Source organism: Bison bison, unplaced genomic scaffold (genome assembly GCF_000754665.1).
Source record: "Bison bison bison isolate TAMUID 2011002044 unplaced genomic scaffold, Bison_UMD1.0 scf7180017864376, whole genome shotgun sequence".
Classification (NCBI taxonomy): domain Eukaryota; kingdom Metazoa; phylum Chordata; class Mammalia; order Artiodactyla; family Bovidae; genus Bison; species Bison bison.
Genome location: NW_011494948.1, coordinates 15,312,919 through 15,338,182, shown reverse-complemented (window position 1 = coordinate 15,338,182; position 25,264 = coordinate 15,312,919). Strand labels below are relative to the sequence as shown.

At 41.6% G+C, this 25,264-nt stretch overlaps 3 protein-coding genes across 3 annotated transcripts; 2 read left to right on the top strand and 1 right to left on the bottom strand.

Moving 5' to 3' along the window:
- Positions 1-721: 721 nt before the first annotated feature.
- On the bottom strand, positions 722-3,112 carry IFNW1 (interferon, omega 1). The gene is given in 4 exon segments (XM_010857101.1): positions 722-1,041; positions 1,044-1,087; positions 1,403-1,470; positions 3,008-3,112. Coding segments are annotated over 4 exon segments (537 nt in total).
- Positions 3,113-5,629: 2,517 nt separating this feature from the next.
- On the top strand, positions 5,630-6,187 carry LOC105000964 (interferon alpha-2-like). The gene has a single exon (XM_010857088.1). It carries the CDS (start codon positions 5,630-5,632, stop codon positions 6,185-6,187), a length of 558 nt encoding a protein of 185 aa, XP_010855390.1.
- Positions 6,188-12,509: 6,322 nt separating this feature from the next.
- LOC105000963 (interferon beta-2-like) lies at positions 12,510-13,184 on the top strand. The gene has a single exon (XM_010857087.1). It carries the CDS (start codon positions 12,510-12,512, stop codon positions 13,068-13,070), a length of 561 nt encoding a protein of 186 aa, XP_010855389.1. The 3' UTR covers positions 13,071-13,184.
- Positions 13,185-25,264: the final 12,080 nt, after the last annotated feature.

The window sequence follows — 25,264 nt, the reverse complement described above, 5'->3', positions numbered from 1 at the left end:
TGGCAATGTCCTTGCTCCAGTGTGAGCTCTGTAAGGTCAGGGCCTCTGCCTCTCATACTCAAGACTCTCCACAAGGCCAGCAAATAAAGGAACACACTGCACAACATCTTTCTATATGTAGTTTTACAGCATTAGGCCTCTGGGAAAAGATTCAAAAGGAAGAGGAAGAAACATGTCTTCAAATACATTTCATGAGTAAATAAAAGGTACATTTTTATTAAAGAAAATTCTATATTCTTATGGAATAAAATGGAGAAGGAAATGGCAACCCCCCCAGTATTCTTGCCTGGAAAATCCTGTGGACAGAGGAGCCTGAGGGCTGCTATCCTTAGGGTCGCATAGAGTTGGACATGACTGAAGCGACTTAGCATGCATAGCATGCATGCATGTAATAAATAGAACATATAAATGTGAGTACCATAAAAGTAAATAAATTAATACACTGTCGGTCCCCTTCTCCAATAAATGAGGTACATTCATAGAAAAACATGTTATTCCATAACATTCAGCCGCAGGGCATCAGATATATTTCCTCTAATTCTAAAAGCAGATGGATATTGATATTCTCAATATTAATGCCAATATCAAATGTCACTCAAACTATTTCATAGCTAAGGCAGAAATCAGAGTTTTGGAAATGACTGAAAATGAAAGTCTGAGCTAGGACACGAGTCACTGAGAATCAGGTTCCTTCTTACTCCTGAGTTTTCTTAGGAACCAGTTAACACAGAAAGCGCCTCATGATTTCCACTCTGACAGTTTCCCAGCCCCAGTCACTGTGTTCGTTCTCTTTCAGGTAGACATGGATGCCCTGGAAGTACCTCTTCACGGCCAGTGTGGGGCCCGTCCTTCCCAGGGCAGAGTCTTCCTCTTCCATCACCTGCCCCAGGCAGGCGTCAAGGTCGTCCAGCTGCTGATGGAGTCCAGTGTGGAGATGCTCCAGGAGGGTTGTGTCCCAGGCAGCAGAGGAGCACTCTGTGTGGAAGAGGTTGAAGCTCTGCTGGAGCATCTCGTGGAGCACAGAGAAGGCCTGAGCCTCTGGAGCTGGCTGCCACTCACCTGCTCCAGAGGGAATCTGAAGTCTTTCCTGTAGCCCAGACAGGAAAGAGAGAGATTGTGTTTATTTGATGCAAATGTGAAGGTCTCCTGCTCTTCCAGGTCAAGGCTCTGAGGCAGTTCATGGATTCAGAGGAAGAGATGGGGTTGGAGACAAGCATCATCAGTATCATCATTGAGGAGATAAAGAACCATTGGTCAATTCCTCAAGGAAGCATTCCGATTGAGATGAGAGGTTGTGAGCTTTGTTTCATCTTCATTTCATCTAAGGATCTTCTGTTGTGTGCCTCTTAAATATTAAGTCCAAAATGTTCATATTCTGAGTTTACCCAGATATATGTACTACCTCATTTTGGGCTTGCCTTTCACTTCAACAGCCTGGAAATCAGTCATGAGTTTCTGCTCTTCTGTATCCTTACATTGAAGTAAAATGTATTCATTAAAAAAGTAGATGTTCTAATTCCATGGAATGCTTATTATGTCAGTAACTTGGAACTAATGATATATTAAGAGCTATTGGATCTTTCTTCCTGATGCTAAGACCAACTTTTAAGGAAACTTTGTTAGACTTCTTTTTCAAATCTTCTTTTGCTGCCTCTGCATATTCCTCTTGAAAGACTTGATCAGACGTGAAAAATATCTGAGCTTTATATGCATGGATCTCACCTTATTCTCCTCAGCAGAACTTTTAATTTGTCAATTTTGGTTGTATTTACTCTCCATAATTGAGGAAATTACTAAACATTTATTATGTGCCAATCCAAATGCTGAGCTTGTTACAGAGTCCAAGTTGCTCTGCTTGCAGCAGGGCAAATCAGTGAATCCAAGACGAGGTGTTGGGAGCAGGAAAGGACTTTATTCGGGAACTGGCTGACTGAGAAGAGGAAAGCCTAGTGCCTCAAAATAACCATCTTGTGGGGGTCCTGGGTGTCAGACTCTTTTATGAATCAGACATGGGAGGAGGTGAGGAAACAAAGTAAAGGACGTTTAATTCCTGAAAATATCTCCCAGAACAGCCAGCAAGCCTCAGGTAGGCAAATGTGTTAGTTGCACTTCCTGATAGTCATTTCATGGGTGGTGTGAAATGGAATATCTCATGTCATGTCAACAAACAAAGATGTCATATCTATCTGTGATTCTGGCCTTCCCAAATGTGAATTTCTGGGACAAAAACAATTGAAGTCACAGAAGCAGATCCAGTGTAAATTCAAAATTAACCCTTTCTGGTTACAAACTAAGCCTATAACCAAGATGATGAATCCTCCAAAGTCACTCTCATGAAAATAAAGTGTAACCACCGCTCCTGTCCAAGTGTTCAAGTGGTTAGAATGTCCCTTTTTTATCCCAGGCCATTGTCCTTGCCATGTCCAAGCAACCCACTTTTTTATTAGCTCCTTTTATGCAGTTTTCATATTGCTACCTCTTCTTTGACATTTGTCTTTCAGTTTGTAAAAGCTGTGCTAATGCTCCTACAATCTTTTCGATTTCCACTTTGAGGTTTATGGCAAAAACAGGAACAGAAAATGTAAATGAATAGAACAGTTAATGTATTTCCTCAGCGATTTTTCAAGAGATCAAAACTTTCCACTCATTGAATATTCCTAGAAAGTAAAAGTAAGCAGTGAATGAAGACGTAACCCACAAAGGTAAAGTAAATGATGTAATAAATAAACTGTAGTGACTTCTCTGTCCAAATGACAAATGTCACTTAACTACACAAACAGGGATGAAGAGCTCTACAGAGTGACAGATTTCAGAATAGCTTATGTGAAATAGTTTAGCTGCAGACAGAGCCAGGGGAGGGGAGCAGGCTCTTAGGCACAGTGTTACCTAAAAGGATAGTGGACGGCTTTGCTAACTCCCAGTGTCTATTTATCTTTATTTGTCTGTTTACATTTCTCACTCTTCGTGGATGTTAATGGATTCTGAGGATGTAAACCTATTAACTTACCCTGAAAAGAGACAGGGGTACAGACTGGACGGTCATTTTATTCATGTGTGAGGGGTCAGCTATTAGCTGGAAGCTACTAGATGTAGTGTTTGGACAGCACATCATGTTCATGCAAGAGATGAGATTAGATGTTATAATGTTGACCAGTGAGCTGAGCATTAAGGGAAGGGAAGCAGGTCATCTCAGGGAAATTCTATCCCGTTTCCATAGTTGGATGTGTGAATTTTCTGCCTCGTGGGAACAGCTAACAGATACTGAAATCTTATGTGTCCAAGCATTGTCAGAAGTACGTTACGTCCTACAATCTTCAGAAAAATCCAGAGAAACTTATATGATTATCAGTTCCATATAAGAGGAGACAACCGTAGTGCCGAAGGTCACACAGGCAGTGCAGGCTGCAGCTGTGACATCAACCCAGGAGTCTTGCCCCCATGTCCACTGTCTCATGCACTGGACCGAGCTGTCTGCTCTGACAATGTGCTTCCTATTTTAGAGGAAGACTTAGTAAGGTCTTCCTTTCCAGTTCCTATTCGTCATTGTCACAAAAGTGCCATTCGCTCATTCCAGGGACAGGACAGTCAGTAGATGACAGCTGAGTACACAGTTCCCTTTGCACCTGATAAGTTCCAATCCTATATTTCAAGTGGTGTTTTGTTGAGATCTACAGAGGAGCCTGGCGAATTATGGCAACTACACAACAACTCTGAGAGTCTCTGTTTCTACCTGAGAGAATATTTTGAGAAATTATCCAGAAAGTTAAAAAATCCATTTAGATTTACTCTTACTATCTTTGTTTTCAGAAGATTATCATTTTCTGAGACAGTCTTCAAATACTGCTACTGCTGCTGCTACTTCTGCACGCTTCAGTCGTGTCCGACTCTGTGACAGCCCCATAGACGGCAGCCCACCAGGCTCCCCCGTCCCTGGGATTCTCAGGCAAGAACACTGGAGTGGGTTGCCATTTCCTTGTCCAATGCATGAAAGTGAAAAGTGAAAGTGAAGTCGCTCAGTCGTGTCTGACTCTTAGAGACCCCATGGACTGCAGCCTACCAGGCTCCTCCATCCATGGGATTTTCCAGGCAAGAATACTGGAGTGGGGTGCCATTGCCGTCAAATACTAGGTCTACTCAAACTTTGGTGTGTATAGTTCTCTTAGAACTAGTCCTGGGACAGAGCTGAAGCTCTGATACTTGGGCCGCCTGATGGGAAGAGCCCACTCTCTGGAAAAGACCCTGATGCTGGGAAAGATTGAGGGCAGGACAAGAAGGGGACAACAGAGGATGAGATGATTCGATTGCATTGGATCGACTCAATGAACATGAATTTTAGCAAACTCTGAGAGATAGATGACAGGTTGGACATGCCTTAGTGACCAACAACATTGGGACAGAGACCCCTCTGTGCACTTTCTCTGGGACAGACACCTTCCTGGATTCCCCACATGTGCCATTACTGCCTTTAGGGAGCTTACAATCTATCAGGGCGGTCAAATGTTACATAATTAGATGCATTACTTAATTACAACTGTGCACAATGTAGCTAAAGGAGAATGCTTAAGGTTAATGAGGAATCAAGTGGAGGCTGAAGAGTAGAGTGCTCAAGTACCACTTATGCAGTTAATCCTGACTGTTAGCAAGTTAAGTACTCTCTCTGAGTTTTCAGTTTCCTTATTTGCAAACATGTCAATAATTAGAGTAATTATCTCATAAGGAAGGTGTGAAGACGACTGTCATGTTTATTAAAAACACTTTGCTGAGAGGTTGCATGTAAAAATTTCTGTCATTAATATAATTACAAATTATCTGTACCTTATAGAATTGGTAAAGACATGCCATTACAAGGATTGAATGTAATTGCAACCTCAGTATCCCTGAGTGTATGGTAGATTATCACTTCCCAGGGAAATATTTAAGGAGATGAGATTATCTGTATTATCTCACAAAGACTGAAGCAAAGTATCCTGTGAAATATCATAGTGGTAGAGGCGAAAGAGAAATAAACCCAGGCAAACATGAATGTTTTAGGACAACCAGCACCTTAAAAAGTGCCTTGTGAATTATAGTTGCAAAATAACTCATTTTAAACAAATGATATCAGTGATATTGTTCCCTATAATGTCTCCAGGGAGCTTAAGGCCTACTCAGGTTATATCGTAAAGGTACAATCACAACTGAAATTTTTTAAAGAAGGGAGAAAAGGGTAAATGAGGAAAACATGAGAAAAATCAATAGCTTCTCTCATAAGCTCTTTCCGTACTGAGCATTTCTTGGTGACCTGGAAAAGCCACGTTTTGTATGAATATTTTGTCTTTCTCTGACATTGACGAGACTCTTCTCCCAGGAACAACTAAGGAGGTGTAAAAAGCACAACATACGGCTGTGTAGCTATCAACCACAGTGGCACGCATGATTTGATGTCCCCCACCTAGGCACTCATGGCAAAAATTATCGCTTGTATTGATTTCATTACAAAGAGTAGAAAAGAAAGGAAAGGGCAAACTTGGAAAAACCCAGAAAAATGAAAGTTTCTCTACTCACTCTTTAAGAGCCACCCATCACCCCAAGCCCTCAGAACTTGCCTAGACCTCCCCTGCAGGCAGTCCTGTGAGCCCCCAGCATCCCAATGGCCCTCCCCGTCACTGTGCTGCTGGCCCTGGTGATGCTCTGCTCCAGCCCCACGTGCTCCCTGGGCTGTGAGCTGCCTTCGAGCCACGGCAATCTGGAAAGTTTCACACGTTGGAGTCAGATGGAGAGAGTGCCCATTGTGTCCTGTCTGAGGGACAGGACTGACTTCAGATTTCCTCAGACCCTGGTGCACGGGACCAGGCTTGAGAAGACAGAAGCCACAGCTGTTGTGCACGAGTTGCTCCAGCAGACCTTCCAGCTCTTCAGCACCACGGGCTCTTCTGCAGGTCGGGACGAGAGCCTCCTGGACAGATTCCTCGTGGGACTTGATCAGCAGTTGGAGGACCTGGACACGTGTCTGAGGGAGGGAAGGACACGGGAACAATCACCTCTAAGGAATGAGAACTCCAGATTGGCTGTGAAGAGTTACTTCCAGCGAATCAGTGTGTATCTCAAAGAGAAAGAATACAGCCACTGTGCCTGGGAGGTTGTTAGCGTGGAAATCAGAAGGTGCTTGGTCTTTGCCAATGAGCTCATTGGAAAACTCAGGAAATAAAGAAGGTGTTGAATGTGAAAACGGTTCATCTCGTCAACTAAATGGCTATTTTCTAAGACTCAAAGTGCAACCTTTAACTCTAGTTTTGTGTCAGATGACATATAAGTAATAGCTAATATATGGGATTATTTAAATGTATGTTAAATGTTTTGTTACCATAACTGTTTAAAACAGATTTAAGAACTCATTTTTCATATCTTAAAAAGTTGTAATATTTATTTATTTATCTAAATTATTGGAAATATTTACTCTGTTCATAGCATTTAAATCTTTATCATTCATAAGATATTTGCTTTGTACTATATTTTTTATGACTACTCTTGTTTTTCACTTGAGAAAATAAAAGTTATTTGAAAAAACAAATTGACTTGCACATATCTTTGAATAAAATCTAACCCAAAGTCTGATCCTACAAGATAAACCTATACTGAAGTCACCTGAATAAAAAGGGAATGGGGTTACCCACCCTGGGTCATAGAAAGAACAATGGACAATGTGAGGAGGGATTGAATGTGATTCTTGAGACATAGATCAGAGGTGGGAGGGAGATGAGTGGAGAAAAGCCCAGGTCATGGACATAGTTTCCTGCTTGGGGCCTGTAAGAATCGGAGCGCCTTCAAGGATTAGTGGAGAACCACATACATCATGCGGAGAAGGCACTGGCGACCCACTCCAGGACTCTTGCCTGGAGAATCCCAGTAATGGGGGAGCCTGGTAGGTGCAGTCCTTGGGGTCGCTAAGAGTCGGACACCAATGAGTGACTTCACTTTCACTTTTCATTTTTATACATTGGAGAAGGAAATGGCAACCCACTCCATTGTTCTTGCCCGGAGAATCCCAGCTACTCGGGAGCCTGGTGGGCTGCCGTCTTTGGGGTCGCACGGAGTCGGACACGACTGAAGCGACTTAGCAGCAGCAGCACATACATCATAGGCCGTCAATCTGCATATGTGGAATCTAGGGTCCTGGAGTAGGATGTGGAAGGGAGAGTAAGTTTTCTACACTTGGCCACTCCTGAGAAGAGAGTCTTCCTAAATTGTTCAAATGGAGGCAAGAAGAAAAAGGCAGCCTGGGGATTGCAGAGACAGCTAAAAGATGTGAGACCTGGTAGCTGCCATGTGACTCTAAAGAAGTAAAAGGGTTTCTTAAGCTTATTTATATATATTAAACACACATCATCGCTAAACTTTTAAATAACTCATACAAAGGAATGCATACCCTTGGCTTCTTGGAGGATGCATCCTAATCCTATACTGTTAACAATTTAATGGGTATCCTTCTAGACATTTTCATATGTAGTTAATAAATTTGTATATATGGACAGATATGGACTAATGTATATCACATAAATATCCATTTTTCATATACTTCAGTTTCTCATTTATTTATATTTCCTTGCAAATAGATCTTTGAGATTTTTCATTTATACATAAAAATAGATTGCCTAGTTATAAATTGCTGCATTATGTCTTAACTGCAAAACTAAGATAATCATAAAGGCTTATCTTGAAAGTGTGGTAAGATTAATTGCCTTATTTATAGCACATGCTCACAATGGTACCAGACACTTCCTAAGTGATCCTTACGTATTAACGCCTTGGGTTTGAATCTGGTTAGAAGATTATTTCCTGATGTTCTGGTTCTGTGCTCAGGAAGATGAGGCAGTTTCCAGAGAGCTGTTCAGAGACAGATTCCTGAAGCTCACCCACCACTCGGTGAGAGGGGAAATAGCCATTCACCGGGATGACGAGGCCAAGCCTGTTGCAACAATACCCAGAGTTCTAGACGGAAACATTCCTACCTGGCACACAGGCCAGCTGTCTACAAGGACTCACCCCCACCCTCACTGGATTCTTTGTTTTCCCTGGACTTTAGGAGCTCAGAGTTTCAGCCAGGAAGCCACAGGCGTCTGGCAGGCAGTCAGGACGATCCTCTGCTCTGTGCACTCAACTCAGCCAGGAGGCCAGGCCAGAGGGGATTCTCAGGCTGGATCCTGAAATCCCGTTTTGGCAGCTTGCATTTACTTTCCTTTTCACTTGTTGCATCAACTTCGTTGCTATTTTTGCCTTCTGTGGTTCATTACACAATCTCTGATGATGTAACAAAACTCAAGTCACTTGTCGGATTTGAGTAGGTAGATGGCTTTGCTCTGGGCTGTTTCACTTTAAGGAAGATTCAGAAACTGCCTCAGAGACAGGAAACTAACCCAGAACCCACACAGTGGGACTTGCTCACATGTCAGCTGAGGGCGGCCTCTGAGGCTTGTTCAGCAGCTGCAGTCAATGTGTTGTCCTTTTAACCATTTTCTCAACCTTGGGTTAGCCTGACTCACTGCACCCCTGATAGTGATTCTGAGGATTAACGTCCAGCTCAGAGAATGGCCTGGGATCTGAAGTAAACGCAGGCTTGACGCAGACGAGCATGTTCTGAAAGGGCAGGTCTGAGTTTCCAGCAGCAGCGGGTCCTGGCAGCAAACAGTGACAACAAGGCCTGGGCTGCTCCTGCCTGTTCCTGGGCCATCGACCCTCTGATGGGCGCATTCTGAGAGTGACAGGGGAGCACAGTGTGGGATCCTCTGGTTGGGTATGTTCTGGAGGAGTTAGGAGAGCTAGGCAGAGAGGCCTTCAGCCAAGTACCTAGTTCCAGCTGCATTCTGAAGTGAGCTAGAAAAAAAGTGCACAATGAGTCTATCCAAGGCCTGTGACAAGATGTCCAGGGTGTGAGAAAAGGGAAGAAAGAAGACTGCAACCAGGGGCACTTAGATCTCTCTGCATATTGTCCCTCTCCACACCAGGTGGGAGGCCTGAGGAGCGGCTCTGGGCCCATCAGCTATTGGCTGTGAGCACAGGGCAACCCCAGCCTGGGCAGAGTCAGCCTCAGGTGCTGAGAGAGGGCGAGAGCGAGGCCGCAGCTGGAAGGTGGGAAGACACGCTCTTCCCTCAAGCTGGAGACAGACTCTCCATTGTGGTCCTGAAGCTTCACAGGAGCTCTCTAGGTTGCCAAGCAAAATGTCTCCAGTTAGGTTGGCCCATTTTTTAAATTTGTATACACTTATACAAATGGTTGGTTTTCTTTTGAGTTGAGTTTCTCTTACTCACTACTATGTTTGTGCATTTATTGTGCTTCTTACATCTTGTTATTAACAACCCTATTATAAGCCTAGACAACAACTTATTTGTTTACGCCATTTTAAGGGATTTTACGTCATTTCGTGTTTGGTACTGTTATCAATAATGCTGGTATAAGTATTCTTTACTTATATCCTGATGCATATGCACTTGATTTTTTTCCCAGGCTGATTGCTGCAGTTACTAGATCATAGGCTATGCATATTTCAACTATGCTACAAAATGTTTTTAATTTACAATTTAGACACCAAGTAGCAGTTGCTCTATATGAACATCACCCTTGACGTTTTCAATCCTTTAAAATTTTTATTTGCAGACAATATACATTTATTTAAAAATTTGAAAATCCAACCAAATACTTTTAGATATGGCATTTGTAAAGTTAGCCAGATTAAAAACCAAAATTATTTTGTTATGTGTTTGTGTGTGAAAATGCAAGGAAAACCCAGTCCATTAAAAAGTAGAAAATGTAATGAAAAAACTGTTTCTTTCATTCTTGCAACAACAGTAAATAATAAATATGTTGGGGAAAAAACTCAAAAAGAATGTGAAGAATATATAATCAAGCCAGTAGCAAAAGTTTATTGAGAGACATTGTAAAAATAGTTCAATAAATTGGCAGCATTTGCTTCTTTGGTTTATGAAGTAGTTCGGAACATTTGATAAATATTTGTCACTAAATGACAGTGTCAGTCTCAGTAGGAGGTGGCCTTGGCAGTCTCCTATTGTAGACTCTGTATTCCCTTCTCACTGATGCTGACCACCTCATCACATGCTTACATGTCTTTTGCTTTCTCAGAAGAAGAATTAGTTGGGCAAATTGCTTAATCCTTATGGATGATCAAGATGAAAAAAAGAGATAAGCTGAATGTAACAGAGAAAGCTTCTATTCTTCATTAGTTTCTGGCCATCTAGTTTGGATCAAATTTCAATTATAGACTTGTCCTTAGAGGCCAAAAGTGAAGGTAATTTGCCTGTCAATGCTACATTCAAAAGGATTAAAGTCTGGGACTTCCCTGGTGGGCCAGTGGTTAAGAATCCACCTGCCAATGCAGGGGACATGGGTTCCATCCCCGGCCAGGGAGGATTACCTGTGCTGTGAGGCAACTAAGCCTGTGCACCCCAACTACTGAGCCCGTGCCCTAGAGTCTGTGCTCTGCAGCAAGAGAAAGCTCCACAGTGAGAAGCCTGAGCACCTCAACTAGAGATCAGCCCACGCTTGCTCCAACTAGAGAAAGCCCACCTGCTGCAACAAAGAGCCAGTCCAGTCATAAATTAATTAATTAAAAATTACCTAGTCTACACTTTATTAAGAACTCCTTAATGCCTCTCCCCCATCCCCTACCCCCTCACACACACTCTGGTTGGAGCAACTTTTTATTTATTTTCTTATTTTTGGTTCTGAGATTTGTGGGATCTTAGTTCTCTGACCAGGGATTGAACTCGGGCCTCCTGCCCTGAAAGCATAGAGTCCCAACCACTAGATCTCCCGGGAATTCCCAGATCTCCTTCGTTTTTTTGCCTAATGTTCTTTTTCTGTTCTGGGATGTCATTTAGGATACCCCATTACCTTTAATTGCCACGTCTTCTTAGGCATCTCTGGCTATGACAGTTTCTCAGTAGTAGACATTTTATGTTATTGTCAATGGTATCATTTTTAAATGTCATTTTCCAACTTTAAGCTCATATAAAACGAAGTGGTTGATTTTTAATATTGATCTTGTTTTCCTACTGCTCCCTCCATCTTGAGCTGTGTTGGTCACCATGGAGCCGACAACCCCATGTGGCCAACTGAGCGCTTGCCTAGTCCAGCCTGAGCTGTACTGTGACTAACAGCATGCACTGTATTTTGAAGGCACTATGAAAAAGAAGAATGTAACTATCTCATTGCTAGTTTTGTATTGTTTTATGTTGAAATGATAACATTTAGATATATTGTTAAAGAAAATATACTGTTCAAATTAACTTTTTTCTTTTTACTCTCTTGATGTGGCCTCCAGAAAAATTTAAATTGCACCTTCATATAAAAAGAAGTAGTTTTTTAATTTCCTAGCTGCAGTCACCATCTGCACTGGTTTTGGAGCCCTAGCAAATAAAGTCTGTCACTGTTTCCATTGTTTCCCCATCTATTTACCATGAAGTGATAATGAGTTTGAACAAACTCCGGGAGGTACTGAAGGACAGGGAAGCCTGGTATTCTGCCTTCCATGGGGTCGCAAAAAGTCGGACCCGACCTAGCGACTGAAAAACAACAACAAGGTTGATAAAGTTATGTGATGTCTTGCTCCTTATGGCTAAGGCCTCCAAAAAAATTCAGGACAACTTAGTTTAACATCATTCTGTTTTGTTTTTTATATACATTATTTTTTCTTTTATGTAAATATATTTATTTTTAATTGAGTGATAATTGCTTTACAATATTGTGTTGGTTTCTGCCATATATCAACATGAATCAGCCACAGGTATACATACATCCCCTGCCTGTGGAACCTTCCTGCCCCTTCCCACCCCTCTAGGAACGTCACTCTATTTTAGATTGAAAAAAATAGGTGCCTTTTTAAAAATTATAAACTGCATATTTTTATTTTAAATCATACATATATCATGTATTTATTGTTCATCAACTTAGTTTAACATTATTCTCTTATAGATGTAAAAAATAGGTATCTTTTTTAAAATCATAAACTGCAAGTATTATTGTTTGGTAATAGCATATTTGAGAATTAAACCTAATTCTTATGAAAAAGAAACTCTTCCAAACAAGGCCCCCTGTCCACAAATCTCATAATATGAAAACAGAAAAAGAAAAATCTTTTCGAAATGAAAGAATCCTGTAATAATCTAGTTCAAAAGATTTGGCTTATATTTTTCTTTAACATTCAGCAATTCATTGAAACTTTAAAAAACATTAGAGATTCTCAGTTTCTATATCTTTTTTCCATGTGGTATATGTAAATTAAAATAGCAAGGAGCTTAAAGAAAAAGAGTTTTGGAGGCAACTAATAATTTAAATGACACAGGAAAACTGAAAGGGAGAACTGAAAGTGGGAAATTCCTCTCAAATAGAAAGAATGGAGGGCCATCCTGTATAAGTAGCCCACACTCAAGGATGAAGGACATTCACTTTGCAAACCCTTGAAGACTCAGCTTCAGCACCTAATAGCAGAACAGGTAGCCCTGTGCCTGATTTCACCATGACCCACCGGTGCCTCCTCCAGATGGTTCTCCTGCTGTGTTTCTCCACCACAGCTCTTTCCAGGAGCTACAGCTTGCTTCGATTCCAACAAAGGCAGAGCCTTGCCGTGTGTCAGAAACTCCTGTGGCAGTTACCTTCAACTCCTCAACATTGCCTCGAGGCCAGGATGGACTTCCAGATGCCTGAGGAGATGAAGCAAGCACAGCAGTTCCGGAAGGAAGATGCCATACTGGTCATGTATGAGATGCTCCAGCACATCTTCGGCATTCTCACCAGAGACTTCTCCAGCACTGGCTGGTCTGAGACCATCATTGAGGACCTCCTTGTGGAACTCTATGGGCAGATGAATCGTCTGGAGCCAGTCCAAAAGGAAATAATGCAGAAGCAAAATTTCACTATGGGAGACACGACTGTTCTTCACCTGAGGAAATGTTATTTCAACCTCGTGCAGTACCTGAAGTCCAAGGAGTACAACAGGTGTGCCTGGACAGTCGTGCGAGTGCAAATACTCATGAACTTTTCTTTCCTGATGAGACTAACAGATTACCTCCGTGACTGAACATCTCCCACCTGTGGCTCTGGGAAGGGACAATGTGACTTTGAGGTGAGACTCTTCAGCCAGCAGAGGCTCTTGAAGTAACTGACAATGCAATGCACTGGATTTCAATGGACAGTTAAAGACTAAGCTATTTTTAAATTAATTTGTGCATTATTTATTTATTTAAACTTTTGTATGAGAAATAAATTATTTATGAAACAAAAGTCAACGTGGCAGTTTCAATGTCAACTTGATTTATGTGACAACACATATTAAAAATTGCAGAGCACCTTGGAGACATTCATTGCGAAACAAGCCTGCAGAGTAGTAGAGTTTTTGGCCCCTGCCTTTGAGGCATTTAAAATACAAGGAAACCATGTGGAATGTCTAAGTTATATGCATGCTCTCCATGTATCCATACTGTTTACCTACTCTTGTCTTTTCACTTCTTTAAATGTACCAGACTGCTCATTTTGTAGGGCTTCTTGATATGATGTGGATTTTTTTTCTTATTATTAATTAGGGAGAAATGTACATCACCTTACATTTGAGAGTCTTACAAAGGAAGCCTTCTTGATGCCAATAAAATCAGGGAAATTCCATTTAGTTTACAAAATTCTTACTAAAGTAAATGAAAAATTCTGACCTTCTAAATGGCCTTAGTTGCTTGTGTACTCCAACCTTTATTTCCAACAATGTTGTCCTCAGAAAGAGATTTCAAGAATATGAGTTAAAAATTACTTAAAACTACCATCGGGTCACTAGAAATTGTCAAACATGGTAATTCTCTCAATTAAAAGTAAGTGAAAAGTAATCATGAAATTATTAACAAGTTTACATCCACTAAAAACAGAAATGTAAAAGTATATTAAAGACTTGTTTTAATACAAAGAAAATTTAGTTTAAATAATGTTTATTAAAATGCTATTGTTAAAATTATACTTTAAATACCTTATATATATTTATTATAAAACTGGAAACTTGAAATATTTCATTTAAAATAAGTATATTAATTAAATAGAAAATTAATTTAAAAATAAATTGCTGTGTTTTTAAAATATTCCTACTTTTTAGCTACTGAATACTTAACACCCCCAATTCACGGCTGAATCCTTGAAAGACACTCTGAAAGTTCCAGAGCATTCCAGGAGCTCACTCTTTCCTGGTCACTTGCCCAGGTGGTGGCCGCAGTCTGTCTCAGCCCTAGGAAGTCCCCTCAAACCGTCCCATGGTTATTTGTCCCCTGGCCACCGCTGAGTTCTCCTCTGTCTGCAACGCACTGCCAGGGTCCCATAGCCAGTCTCATCGCCTTGGCTGTTTCTCACGTTGTCCAAAATAGCTCTAAGCCTATAGTCTCACAGACTCCACCTGGCCTCTCTTTGTGCTCAAGGCCTTCCCATCGTCCCATCTCCCATAGTCTCACCCCCACCGCCGGGTTTAACTTTGTCCACACCGCGGTTCTATCGTCCCATCGCAATATTTTCACCGCCTCCGTTGTTTTACACGTGTCCGCGATGCCCTCTGACTTCCCAGGGCAAACATTGACAGTCTCATCGCCACCGCAGGTTCTCCTGTGCACGCATCGCCTTCGCGTGGTCCCATTCCCTATAGGCTCATCACCGCCGCCGGGTTTCATTTTTTTTCAATGCAGTCCCAGTCTTCCCACCGCCCAAGGTCTCATCCCACCGCCGTGTTTCACTTTCTGCACAATGCCTTCCCATTGCGCCTTAGCGAAGAGTCTCCTCGCCAGCGCCAGGTTCCCCTTTGTGCGCAACGCCCTTGCATCGTCCAGTAGCCAATTGTCTCATCGCTGCCACAGTTTCACACTGTGCGAAACACCCTCTCAGCGTCCCATAGACAAATGTCTCATCGCCGTGGCTGGCTTTCACTTTGTCCGCATCGCCATCCACGCTTCTCAAAGCCAAAAGTCTCAAAGCCACCGCCGATTACCCCTTGGTGTCCAGCTCCCGCCCACGGTCTCATCACCTATAGGCTCACGGCCGCCGCCGGTTTCCCCTTTGTGCACAACAACACTGTCCTGTCTTCCCATCGCCAATAATCCCATCTCCACCGTGGTGTTTCACTTTTCTTCAAAGCTGTCCCATACTCCCATCGCCCAAGGTCTCATCTCCACAGCCTGGTTTAACTTTGACCTCTACTCTGTCCCATTGTCCCATAGCAAATAGTCTCATCGCCACCGCAGGTCCTCCTGTGCCCGCATCCCCTCCGGTCGTCCCATAACCAATGGTCTCCTCGCTGATCCCCAGCCTCACTTTGTCCTCAACGCTGTCATAAGGTCACATCGGCTGTACTCCCATCGCCACTGCCGGGTATCGCCCTCCCATCGCCCGGTAGCAGATAGTATCATCGCGGCCACCATGTTCCATTTTGTGCTCAACGCCCTCCCACAGTCCCACAGCGAATAGTCTCATAGCAGCCACTGTGTTACACTTTGTTCTCCAAAAGCTCTCCCATCATCCCACAGCAAATCGTCTCCTAGCCACCGCGAGATTTGACCTGTGAGCAACACTCCAGCAGGGTGCCACAGTGAATAGTCTCTTAGCTGCTGCGCTCCATCTGCGCAACGCCCACCCCCCGCCCCCACCCCTCCCCATGGCAGCAGAGCCAGTAGTGTCATCACTGCCACTGTGTTTCTCTTGGTACACAACGCCCTCCCATTGTTCCACAGCCAATAGTCTCCTCACCACCACGGGACTCCACCGTGATTGCAACGCAAGCCGCCACCACCCCCCACCCCAAATCATTAGGGACAGCCAATATCTCATCGCCGCACAGCCAATAATCTCATGGCGGCTACATTGTTTCACTTTGTCAGCAACGCCCCCTACATAGCCCTGTAACCAATTGTCTTATGCCCACCCTGTAGAATGCAAAAGTAGGAAGTCAAGAGATAACTGGAATAACAGGCAAATTTAGACTTAAGTACAAAATGAAGCAGGGCAAAGGCTAACAGTTTTGCCAAGAGAATGCACTGGTCATACAAACACCCTTTGCCAACAACACAAGAGAAGACTCTACACATGGACATAACCAGATGGTCAATACTGAAATCAGTTTGATTATATTCTTTGTAGTCAAAGATGGAGAAGCTCTACACAGTCAGCAAAAATAAGACCAGGAGCAGACTGTGGCTCAGATCATGAACTCCTTATTGCCAAAGTGAAGTAAAGTGAAGTGAGGTCACCCAGTCCTTCCTGTTCGACTCTTTATGACCCGATATACTGTAGCCTACCAGGCTCCTCCATCCGTGGAATTTTCCAGGCAGGAGTACTGGAGTGGGTTGCCATTTCTTTCTCCAGGGGATCTTCCTGATCCAGGGATTGAACTCAGTCTCCCACATTGCAGGCAGACACTTTACCATCTGAGCCACCTGGGAAGCCCAAATTCACCCTTAAAATGAAGAAAGTAGGGAAAAACACTAGATCATTCTGTTATGACCTAAATCAAATCCCTTGTGATTACACAGTGGAAGTGACAAATAGATTCAAGGGATTAAATCTGATAGACAGAGTGCCTGAAGAACTATGGATGGAAGTTCATGACATTGTACAGGAGGCAGGGATCAAGACCATCCCCAAGAAAAAGAAATGCAAAAAGGCAAAATGGTTGTCTGAGGAGGCCTTACAAATAGCTGAGAAAAGAAGAGAAATGAAAGGCAAAGGAGAAAAGGAAAGATATACCCATTGAAATGCAGCATTCCAAAGGATAGCAAGGACAGAAAAGAAAGCCTTCCTCAGCGATCAATGCAAAGAAACAGAGGAAAACAGTAGAATGGGAAAGATTAGAGATCTCTTCAAGAATCTTTGTATCTTAGAGATACCAAGAGAATATTTAATGCAAAGACAGGCAACAAAAAATGGACAGAAATGGTATGGACCATTTTTCTAACAGAAACACAAGATATTAAGAAGAGATGGCAAGAATACACAGAAGAACTGTACAAAAAAGATCTTCACGACCCAGATAATCACGATGGTGTGATCACTCACCTAGAGCCAGACATTCTGAAATGCAAAGTCAAGTGGGCCTTAGGCAGCATCACTACGAACAAAGCTAGTGGAGGTGATGGAATTCCAGTTGAGCTATTTCAAATCCTAAAAGATGATGCTCTGAAAGTGCTGCATTCAATATGCCAGCATATTTGGAAAACTCAGCAGTGGCCACAGGACTGGAAAAGGTCAGTTTTCACTCCAGTCCCTAAGAAAGGCAATGCCAAAGAATGCTCAAAATACCGCACAATTGCACTCATCTCACACGCTAGTAAAGTAATGCTCAAAATTCTCCAAGTCAGGCTTCAGCAACACGTGAACCGTGAACTTCCAGATGTTCAAGCTGGTTTTAGAAAAGGCAGAGGAACCAGAGATCAAATGGCCAATATCTGTTGGATCATAGAAAAGCAAGAGAATTCCAGAAAAACATGTATTTCTGCTTTATTGATTAAGCCAAAGCCTTTGACTGTGAAGATCACAACAAACTGTGGAATATTCTTGAAGGGTTGGGAATATCAGACCACCTGACCTGTCTCCTGAGAAACCTGTATACAGGTCAAGAAGAAACAGTTAGAACCGGACATGGAACAACGGGCTGGCTCCAAACTGGGAAAAGAAGTATAGCAAGGCTGTATATTGTCACCCTGCTTATTTAACTTATATGCAGAGTACATCATGCAAAATGCTAGGCTGTATGAAGCACAAGCTGGAATCAAGAATGCCAGGAGAAATATCAATAACCTTAGATATGCAGGTGATACCACCCTTATGCAGAAAGTGAAGAAGAACTAAAGAGCCTCTTGATGAAAGTGAAAGAAGAGAGTGAAAAAGCTGGCTTAAAACTCAACATTCAAAAACTAAGATCATGGCATCTCGTTCTACCACTTCATGGAAAATAGATAGCGAACAATGGAAACAGTGACAGACTTTATTATCTTGGGCTCCAAAATCACTGCAGATGGTGAGTGCAGCCATGAAATTAAAAGACACTTTCTCCTTGGAAGAAATGCTATGACCAACCTAGACAGCATATTAAAAAGCAAAGACATTACTTTGCCAACAAAGGTCTGTCTAGTCAAAGCAATGGTTTTTTTAGTAGTCATGTGTGGATGTGAGATTTGGACTATAAAGAAAGCTGAGTGCCGAAGAATTGATGCTTTTGAACTGTGGTGTTGGAGACGAACTTTGCGAGCCCCTTGGACTGCACCAAGATCAAACCAGTCCATCCTAGAGGAAATCAGTCCTGAATATTAATTGGAAGGACTGATGCTGAAGCTGAAAAGCCAGTAATTTGGCCACCCGATGTGAAGAACTGACTCACTGGTAAAGACCCTGATGCTGGGAAAGATTGAAGGCAGGAGGAGAAGGGGTGACAGAAGATGAGATGGTTGTATGGCATCACTGACTCGATGGACATGAGTTTGAGCAAGCTGTGGGAGTTGGTGATGGACCAAGGGAAGCCAGGGGTGCTGCAGTCCATGGGGTTGCAAAAAGTCGGACATGACTGACCAACTGAAATGAATGAATGATTCGGGGACACAGGTACCTTTTGTTCAGTGGCTTTTTCCATCATCAGCTCATGTGACTCCAAATTGAATGTGGTACTTGAATTACTACACTCGCCAGTAAAGGGATGAAGTCTGGTGGTTCACAGGGGATGTTTCCAAACACCAGGACTACACAGGGCAAGAGCACTTCCTCTCACATTCCATGGCCTGGATTTATCCTCATGTGAATCTCACTGCAATCAAGTTGTGAAATTATTGGGTGAGGAATGCATGAAAAAATAAGTTCAGGGTGCTGACTTTCAAAAATGCACAACATGAAAGTTGAAAGTTTTTGAGGGGGCAAAAAGAGGACTGTAGCCCAGGAGACAGCACATCAGATAGCTCTGAGAAGCTGTTCCAAAAAGGCACAGAGGGATATATGTGATTTTGGTGAAGGGAGAGTACATGTAATCATGTGCCTATTTTTTGTAGAAGTTTTCCGCCAGTGCCGTGAAGGTTTCTTGGAGTCACAAGAAGCAGTCATCACCATGAAGGATGTTCCTGCTTTCTAGATATGAGGAGATAGAAGAATCAGGTTCATAAAATGGGCTCCTGAAAACATCTAACCTTCTGAAGACTTGTTCTGCCAGTTTTCCCTGCTCACAGCATGCCTCACTTCTGCTTTCCACCCTGAATTCCTTTCCAGGGGTGTTAAAAATCAGCAGCTGCAAGAGCACATGATTAAATCCTTGTAGGTAGATGGCAAGTGCCGATGGCACGTGCTAGTTTGTACTTGACAGGGCATGAGACCACGTTCACGTTTGCACTATTTGTCCAAATGAAGTTCTGGGTAGGGGTCGAGGGGAACAAGTAATGTTCTTGCTTGCACACACTTTGTTAAAATACAATCTGACCCAAATGCTTTTTCTCCAAGTTCAGCTTTGGGGAGAACGACAAGAATGCCAGTCATAGTTCACAGTATAATCGACTGTTTGAAAGAAACGTCCAAGCTGATCCCCAAAGGCACTGCCTACAGGAAAATATCCACAGTGTAGACAGGTTACTTGCTGTTTCCTTACTACCCAAAGGAGACAAGAAAAGAAGAATCAGGCAATTCCTTGCAAGTACTTGAGGATGACTGAAGAAAAACTGATGAGTGAGTCCTCCATTTGGGTCCACAATCGCGAGTCTCATTCTGATCTAAATATAGGAAATGGAAAGTTGAACTCAGTCTTCCTGAAAATGATCTTCAAAAAATATCACACACGTGCTGTGGGCAAGGACCAAAGAAGACTAAAACAAAATTTTTGTAGCAATGAAGAGTTAACCGTTAAAACTAATTGCAACTTGTGAAACACTATATAAAATATTTGACAGATTATTACGCTTAGTCTATTAATTACCACTGCTGCTGCTGCTGCTAAGTCGCTTCAGTCGTGTCCGACTCTGTGCGACCCCATAGACAGCAGCCCATCAGGCTCCCCCGTCCCTGAGATTCTCCAGACGAGAACACTGGAGTGGGTTGCCATTTCTGTCTCCAATGCATGAAAGTGAAAAGTGAAAGTGAAGTCCCTCAGTCGTGTCCGACTCTTAGCGACCCCATGAACTGCAGCCCAGTAGGCTCCTCCGTCCATGGGATTTTCCAGGCAAGAGTACTGGAGTGGGGTGCCATTGCCTTCTCTGATTAATTACCACTAACAGTCATTTGCCTGGAGAATCCCAGGGATCGGGGAGCCTGGTGGGCTGCCGTCTATGGGTTGCACTTCAGTCGGAAACGACTGAAGTGACTTAGCAGCAGCAACAGCCACTTAATTAGTTTTCCTGTTACCCTGCTGATGAGATAGCATTTATGTTGCAGGAAGGTAAATAATACAGGATAAGATAACAATTCAAGTAAACATCTGTTTTCCACCCTTTTATGTTAAAGTGGCAACACACATGTGTATACTTATTTAATATAAATTGTATATGTGTGTGTATATATATACACACATATTGTTCAGTTGCTAAGTTGTATCCAAGTCTTTGTGACACCATGAACTGCAGTAAGCCAGGCTTCCCTGTCCTTCACCATCTACTGGAGCTTGCTCAAACTCATGTCCATTGAGTCAGTGATGCCAAGCAACCATCTCATCCTCTGTTACCCCCTTCTCCTTCTGCCCTCAGTCTTTCCCAGCAACAGGGTCTTTTTCAATGAGTTGTTTTCTTCTCAGCAGGTGGCCAAAGTATTAAAGCTTCAGCACCAGTCCTTCCGATGATTATTCAGGGTTGATTTCCTTTAGGATTGACTGAATTAATCTCCTTGCTGTCCAAGAGACTCTCAAGAGTGTTCTCCAGCACCACAGTTCGAAAGCACCAATTCTTCAGCACTCACCTTCTTTTTTTTTTTTTTTTTATCATTTACCTCCCCTTTCTTTTTCTTTTTTAAATTTTATTTTATTTTTAAACTTTATAATATTGTATTGGTTTTGCCAAATATCGAAATGAATCCGCCACAGGTATACATGTGTTCCCCATCCTGAACCCTCCTCCCTCCTGCCTCCCCATACCATCCCTCTGGGTCGTCCCAGTGCACCAGCCCCAAGCATCCAGTATTGTGCATCGAACCTGGACTGGCGACTCGTTCCATATGTGATATTATACGTATTTCAATGCCATTCTCCCAAATCATCCCACCCTCTCCCTCTCCCACAGAGTCCAAAAGACTGTTTTATACATCAGTGTCTCTTTTGCTGTCTTGTATACAGCGTTATTGTTACCATCTTTCTAAATTCCATATATATGCATTAGTATACTGTATTGGTGCTTTTCTTTCTGGCTTACTTCACTCTGTATAATAGGCCTTCTTTCTGGTCCAACTCTCACATCCCTACAACTACTGGAAAAACCATAGCTTTGACTACATGGACCTTATGGCAAAGTGATGTCTCTGCTTAACACGCTGTCTAGGTTAGTCATAGCTTTTCTTTCCAGGAGCAAGCATCTTTTGATCTGTGGCTGCAGTCACCCTCTGTAGTGATTTTGGACTCCAAGATAATGAAATCTGACAGTTTCCACTTTTTCCTCATCTATTTTCCATAAAGTAATGGGACTGGATGCCATGATCTTCAATTTTTGAATGTTGATACACCTATACACGAATAGGTAGATAGATAGATATGGGGGGGGGGTCTGTTTTAGCTATGCCTCATATTGGTTCTCTAAAAAGGTGGTTACTTCAGAGCAGGGAAAAAAAAATAGATCTTATATGTCATTTACTTGATGGCTGAAGATTTCAAATTTGAATTTTGAAATTAATATTATAATGGAAAATGTGTTCATTGAGATTGGCATATTCATTCCAAAAATCCTTCTCTCTGTTTTGTTTTCCATGCAAACAATCTAAATTATGATAACACAGAATGAAATATTCTAAATGCAAAAGAGATGTTTCAAAGATTAGAACATTTAAAAAGAATTTGAAACTACAACATTTCCATGTTTAATCCTGATGCTTCTCTATGTTAAAACTAATTAAACTCTATTTGAACTTACAATATAACAGATGAGGTGGCACTACTGGTACAGAATATGCCTGTAAATGCAGAAGATACAAGAGATGTGGGTTCCATCCCTGGCTTGGGAAGATCCTCTGGAGAAGGAAATGACAACCACTTCAGTATTCTTGCCTGAACTATCCTTTGGACAGAGGAGCCTGGCATACTACAGTCTATGGGGTCACAAAGAGTCAGACATGACATAGCGACTAAACAACAATAATCATGCAGAAAGCTATACAACCAGAGAAACAAAAAAGGAAAGTTTGTGTTTGATTTTAGATGTGATTATGTTTCACATAAGAAAACAATTCACGTCTTGGAGTTCACAGATATCACTGGAAGTCCCAATGCTGGAATGGTTCTATATTTAGTTAAAATCTGAGGACAAAAGGTCTTATTTGTGTAATAAAATTTAAAAAACTTATAACCCTGATAGGAAACCATGTCAGATCTGAAATACTATCAAGAACATAAGAAAAGTACTTTACCTTATTTTTTAAATTACATACCATTTGTAGCTCATCATGAACAAATATATCAGCGTCAAGTATGTTTCATCAAGAAAAATAGTAAAACAATAGAAAAATAATTAATTCACTTTATGGAAGTGAAAAAATAGATAGGTTTAATGTATGAAATTGATACACTGGAAAACATGATATTGACACGAAAATGTCCATGGCTAAGAGTATAAAAATAGAGGAAAAATGGCAAATGCATGTAATAATGAAAATCCATTTTTTTCCTTTATTGAAAAAGATGAATATGTGTATCTAAAAGACATATATTTCACATTATAGAATCACTACGGTGAATGATCATTTATTTTACTTCACTTCTGTATTTGTTACTTTGTGTTTAAATTGGTAGGACAGCAAAATGTTCTTTGATTTCCAATTTTCTGTCTTCTTTCCAGCTGGAGTTCAGAGACCAATATAGCCAGTCTCTAAGCCAGTGTTTGATGGCAGCGTAACTCCAGTTCATGTATCATTTGTTTCGACTGCATCATTCACTAGTCAAGAAAGACTCCAAAGCTGAGGACCTGGAACACAGAAAAGGAAGGCTGCCTCAGATCTTCATTCTCTCAGTGCTTTAGCTTGCTCCTTGCTCCAGTCCAACGCTGGATAACAGATCCCTGAAGAAAGATCATGAGGGACTTCCAGGAACACATGGAGAGCCTGGTGTGATGAAGTAACCCCTGCTGCTTAAATTCTCCTCTCAGACCTAACCTGGGTCAGCTGCTTTCTTGGTTAAAGCTCCTGGGGTAGCCAACAAAGTGGAAGAATCCATGTGACACTCAACACAGATTTTCCCGTTGTTTCCTTAGTTGTATATGTACCTAGATATAGTTTCAACATGTCTTGAAAAATAGGTCAGGAGACATGATGTCTAATGATGGCAACAGCATCATCATCATTCAAAAAGATTTTGACCCCCAGGATGAGAACTGTCTTCAGAACAAGTTTACAAGCTAGATAAGAATACGAAACTCATTGCTATATCCTCATATGCTTCACCTTAAAATGAGAATTGTTTAATTCAAGTTGATTAGGGCCTTATTGACCACAAGACTCCAAAAATTTTCCAGTTATCACATTTGGAATACATGGCACTCATTTTGCAAGCTGCATCCAACTTACCATCATTCTCAGTGCATTCAAAATTAACATTTTTATTTTCTTGAATAAGGAGTCAATTTATTTTCATTTAACTTTTGGATATTCCCCTCTGTTTATACCTGAACAGAACTTCACAAGCATTTCTATTGGTATCATATGTCTTGTGAACCTTTACTATGTTGACTAAAAGCAAAAGTCCTAGTAAGAACTAGAAGTGAATAGTCACATCAGTGGAAGTTACTTTGTAAAGTTTATTATTATTTTTGGCTGTGACAGCCACATGGCTTATGAGACCTTTGTTCCCTGACGGGATTGAACCCAGACCCACGGCAGTGAAAGTACTGAATCCTAACCACTGAATGGCCAAGGAAGTCTCAAATCAAATTTCGCAGTTTTAGTTTTTCAGTTTTTCACTCAAGTATCCAGAGAAACTGAGAGAGTCAGTTCCTAGGCAGGTTGATAGGGAGTCTAGGGGTCCCCAAGGAGAGAGGGGTCTGGAATTCTCCAGGAGGAAGAAAGGACAAACTTTTTTTCTTTCTCTGCATTCCTTAGGATTATATAATAATAATGTATCCTGCCTGAGGACAGTCTTTGGATTAAACCTTCTGGCTAATTCTGTTATCTTAAAATGTAAATTATGGGAGTGGGTCTGATGAGGTCTTTACAACCTCCAGACATTCTTCGGATTATATAACCTCATTGTTAACACTAGCAAGCGGGTACTCTTTCTGCCCCCTTCTGATGCCTATGTCAGAAGCTTTCTCTATCTCCTTTATACTTTAATAGAACTTTATTACACAAAAGCTCTGAGCGATCAAGCCTCATCTCTGGCCCTGGATTGAATTCTTCTCCTACGGGGGCCAAGAATCCTGGTGTCTTCGCGTGATTCAACAACAACCTTTCAAAACTCTAAATTGCTTTAACATTATATATTTACTAAAATAAATGACTGTTGGAGAACTGAAGGGAATATGATAAGGGTCACGAAACATGTAAATGTCACGTTAAAAGTAACGCATCAATCCAATACGTTTGAGACCCAAACTGATAAAGGTTAAAATAATAAATATTAATAGAATCCACTTAAACTGTTGATTTATTTAAAACACAAACTCCACTTTAACTTGCAAGAGGAAAAAAACCTAAAGTCAAATAATACCAAATACTTAATACCAAAACAAGGACAACACAGAGGCAGGCCAAAACAGAGCAAGAAAATATAATGAAGGAAATAATTAGAGGTAGCAATTTAATATAAACGAGATCTTTTTCATTAATATAATATTGATATCCTTGAGAGTTAAAATACGTTAAATTTGAGAAAGTAGGTCAATATATATAAGAAACAAATGGAATTTACAATTAAATATAAAAACGCTTGAGCTAAATTTCAAATAGTATAAACACTGAGTAAAGAAGGTAACGTTATGTAGTAACGTGAACAGAAACTCGGTGGCACTGAAGTTTTACCTCAATGCTGTGCTTGAGCTGAGTCGCTTCAGTCGTGCCTGACTCTCTGTGAGTCTGTGGACCACAGGCTGCCAGGCTCTTCTGTCCACG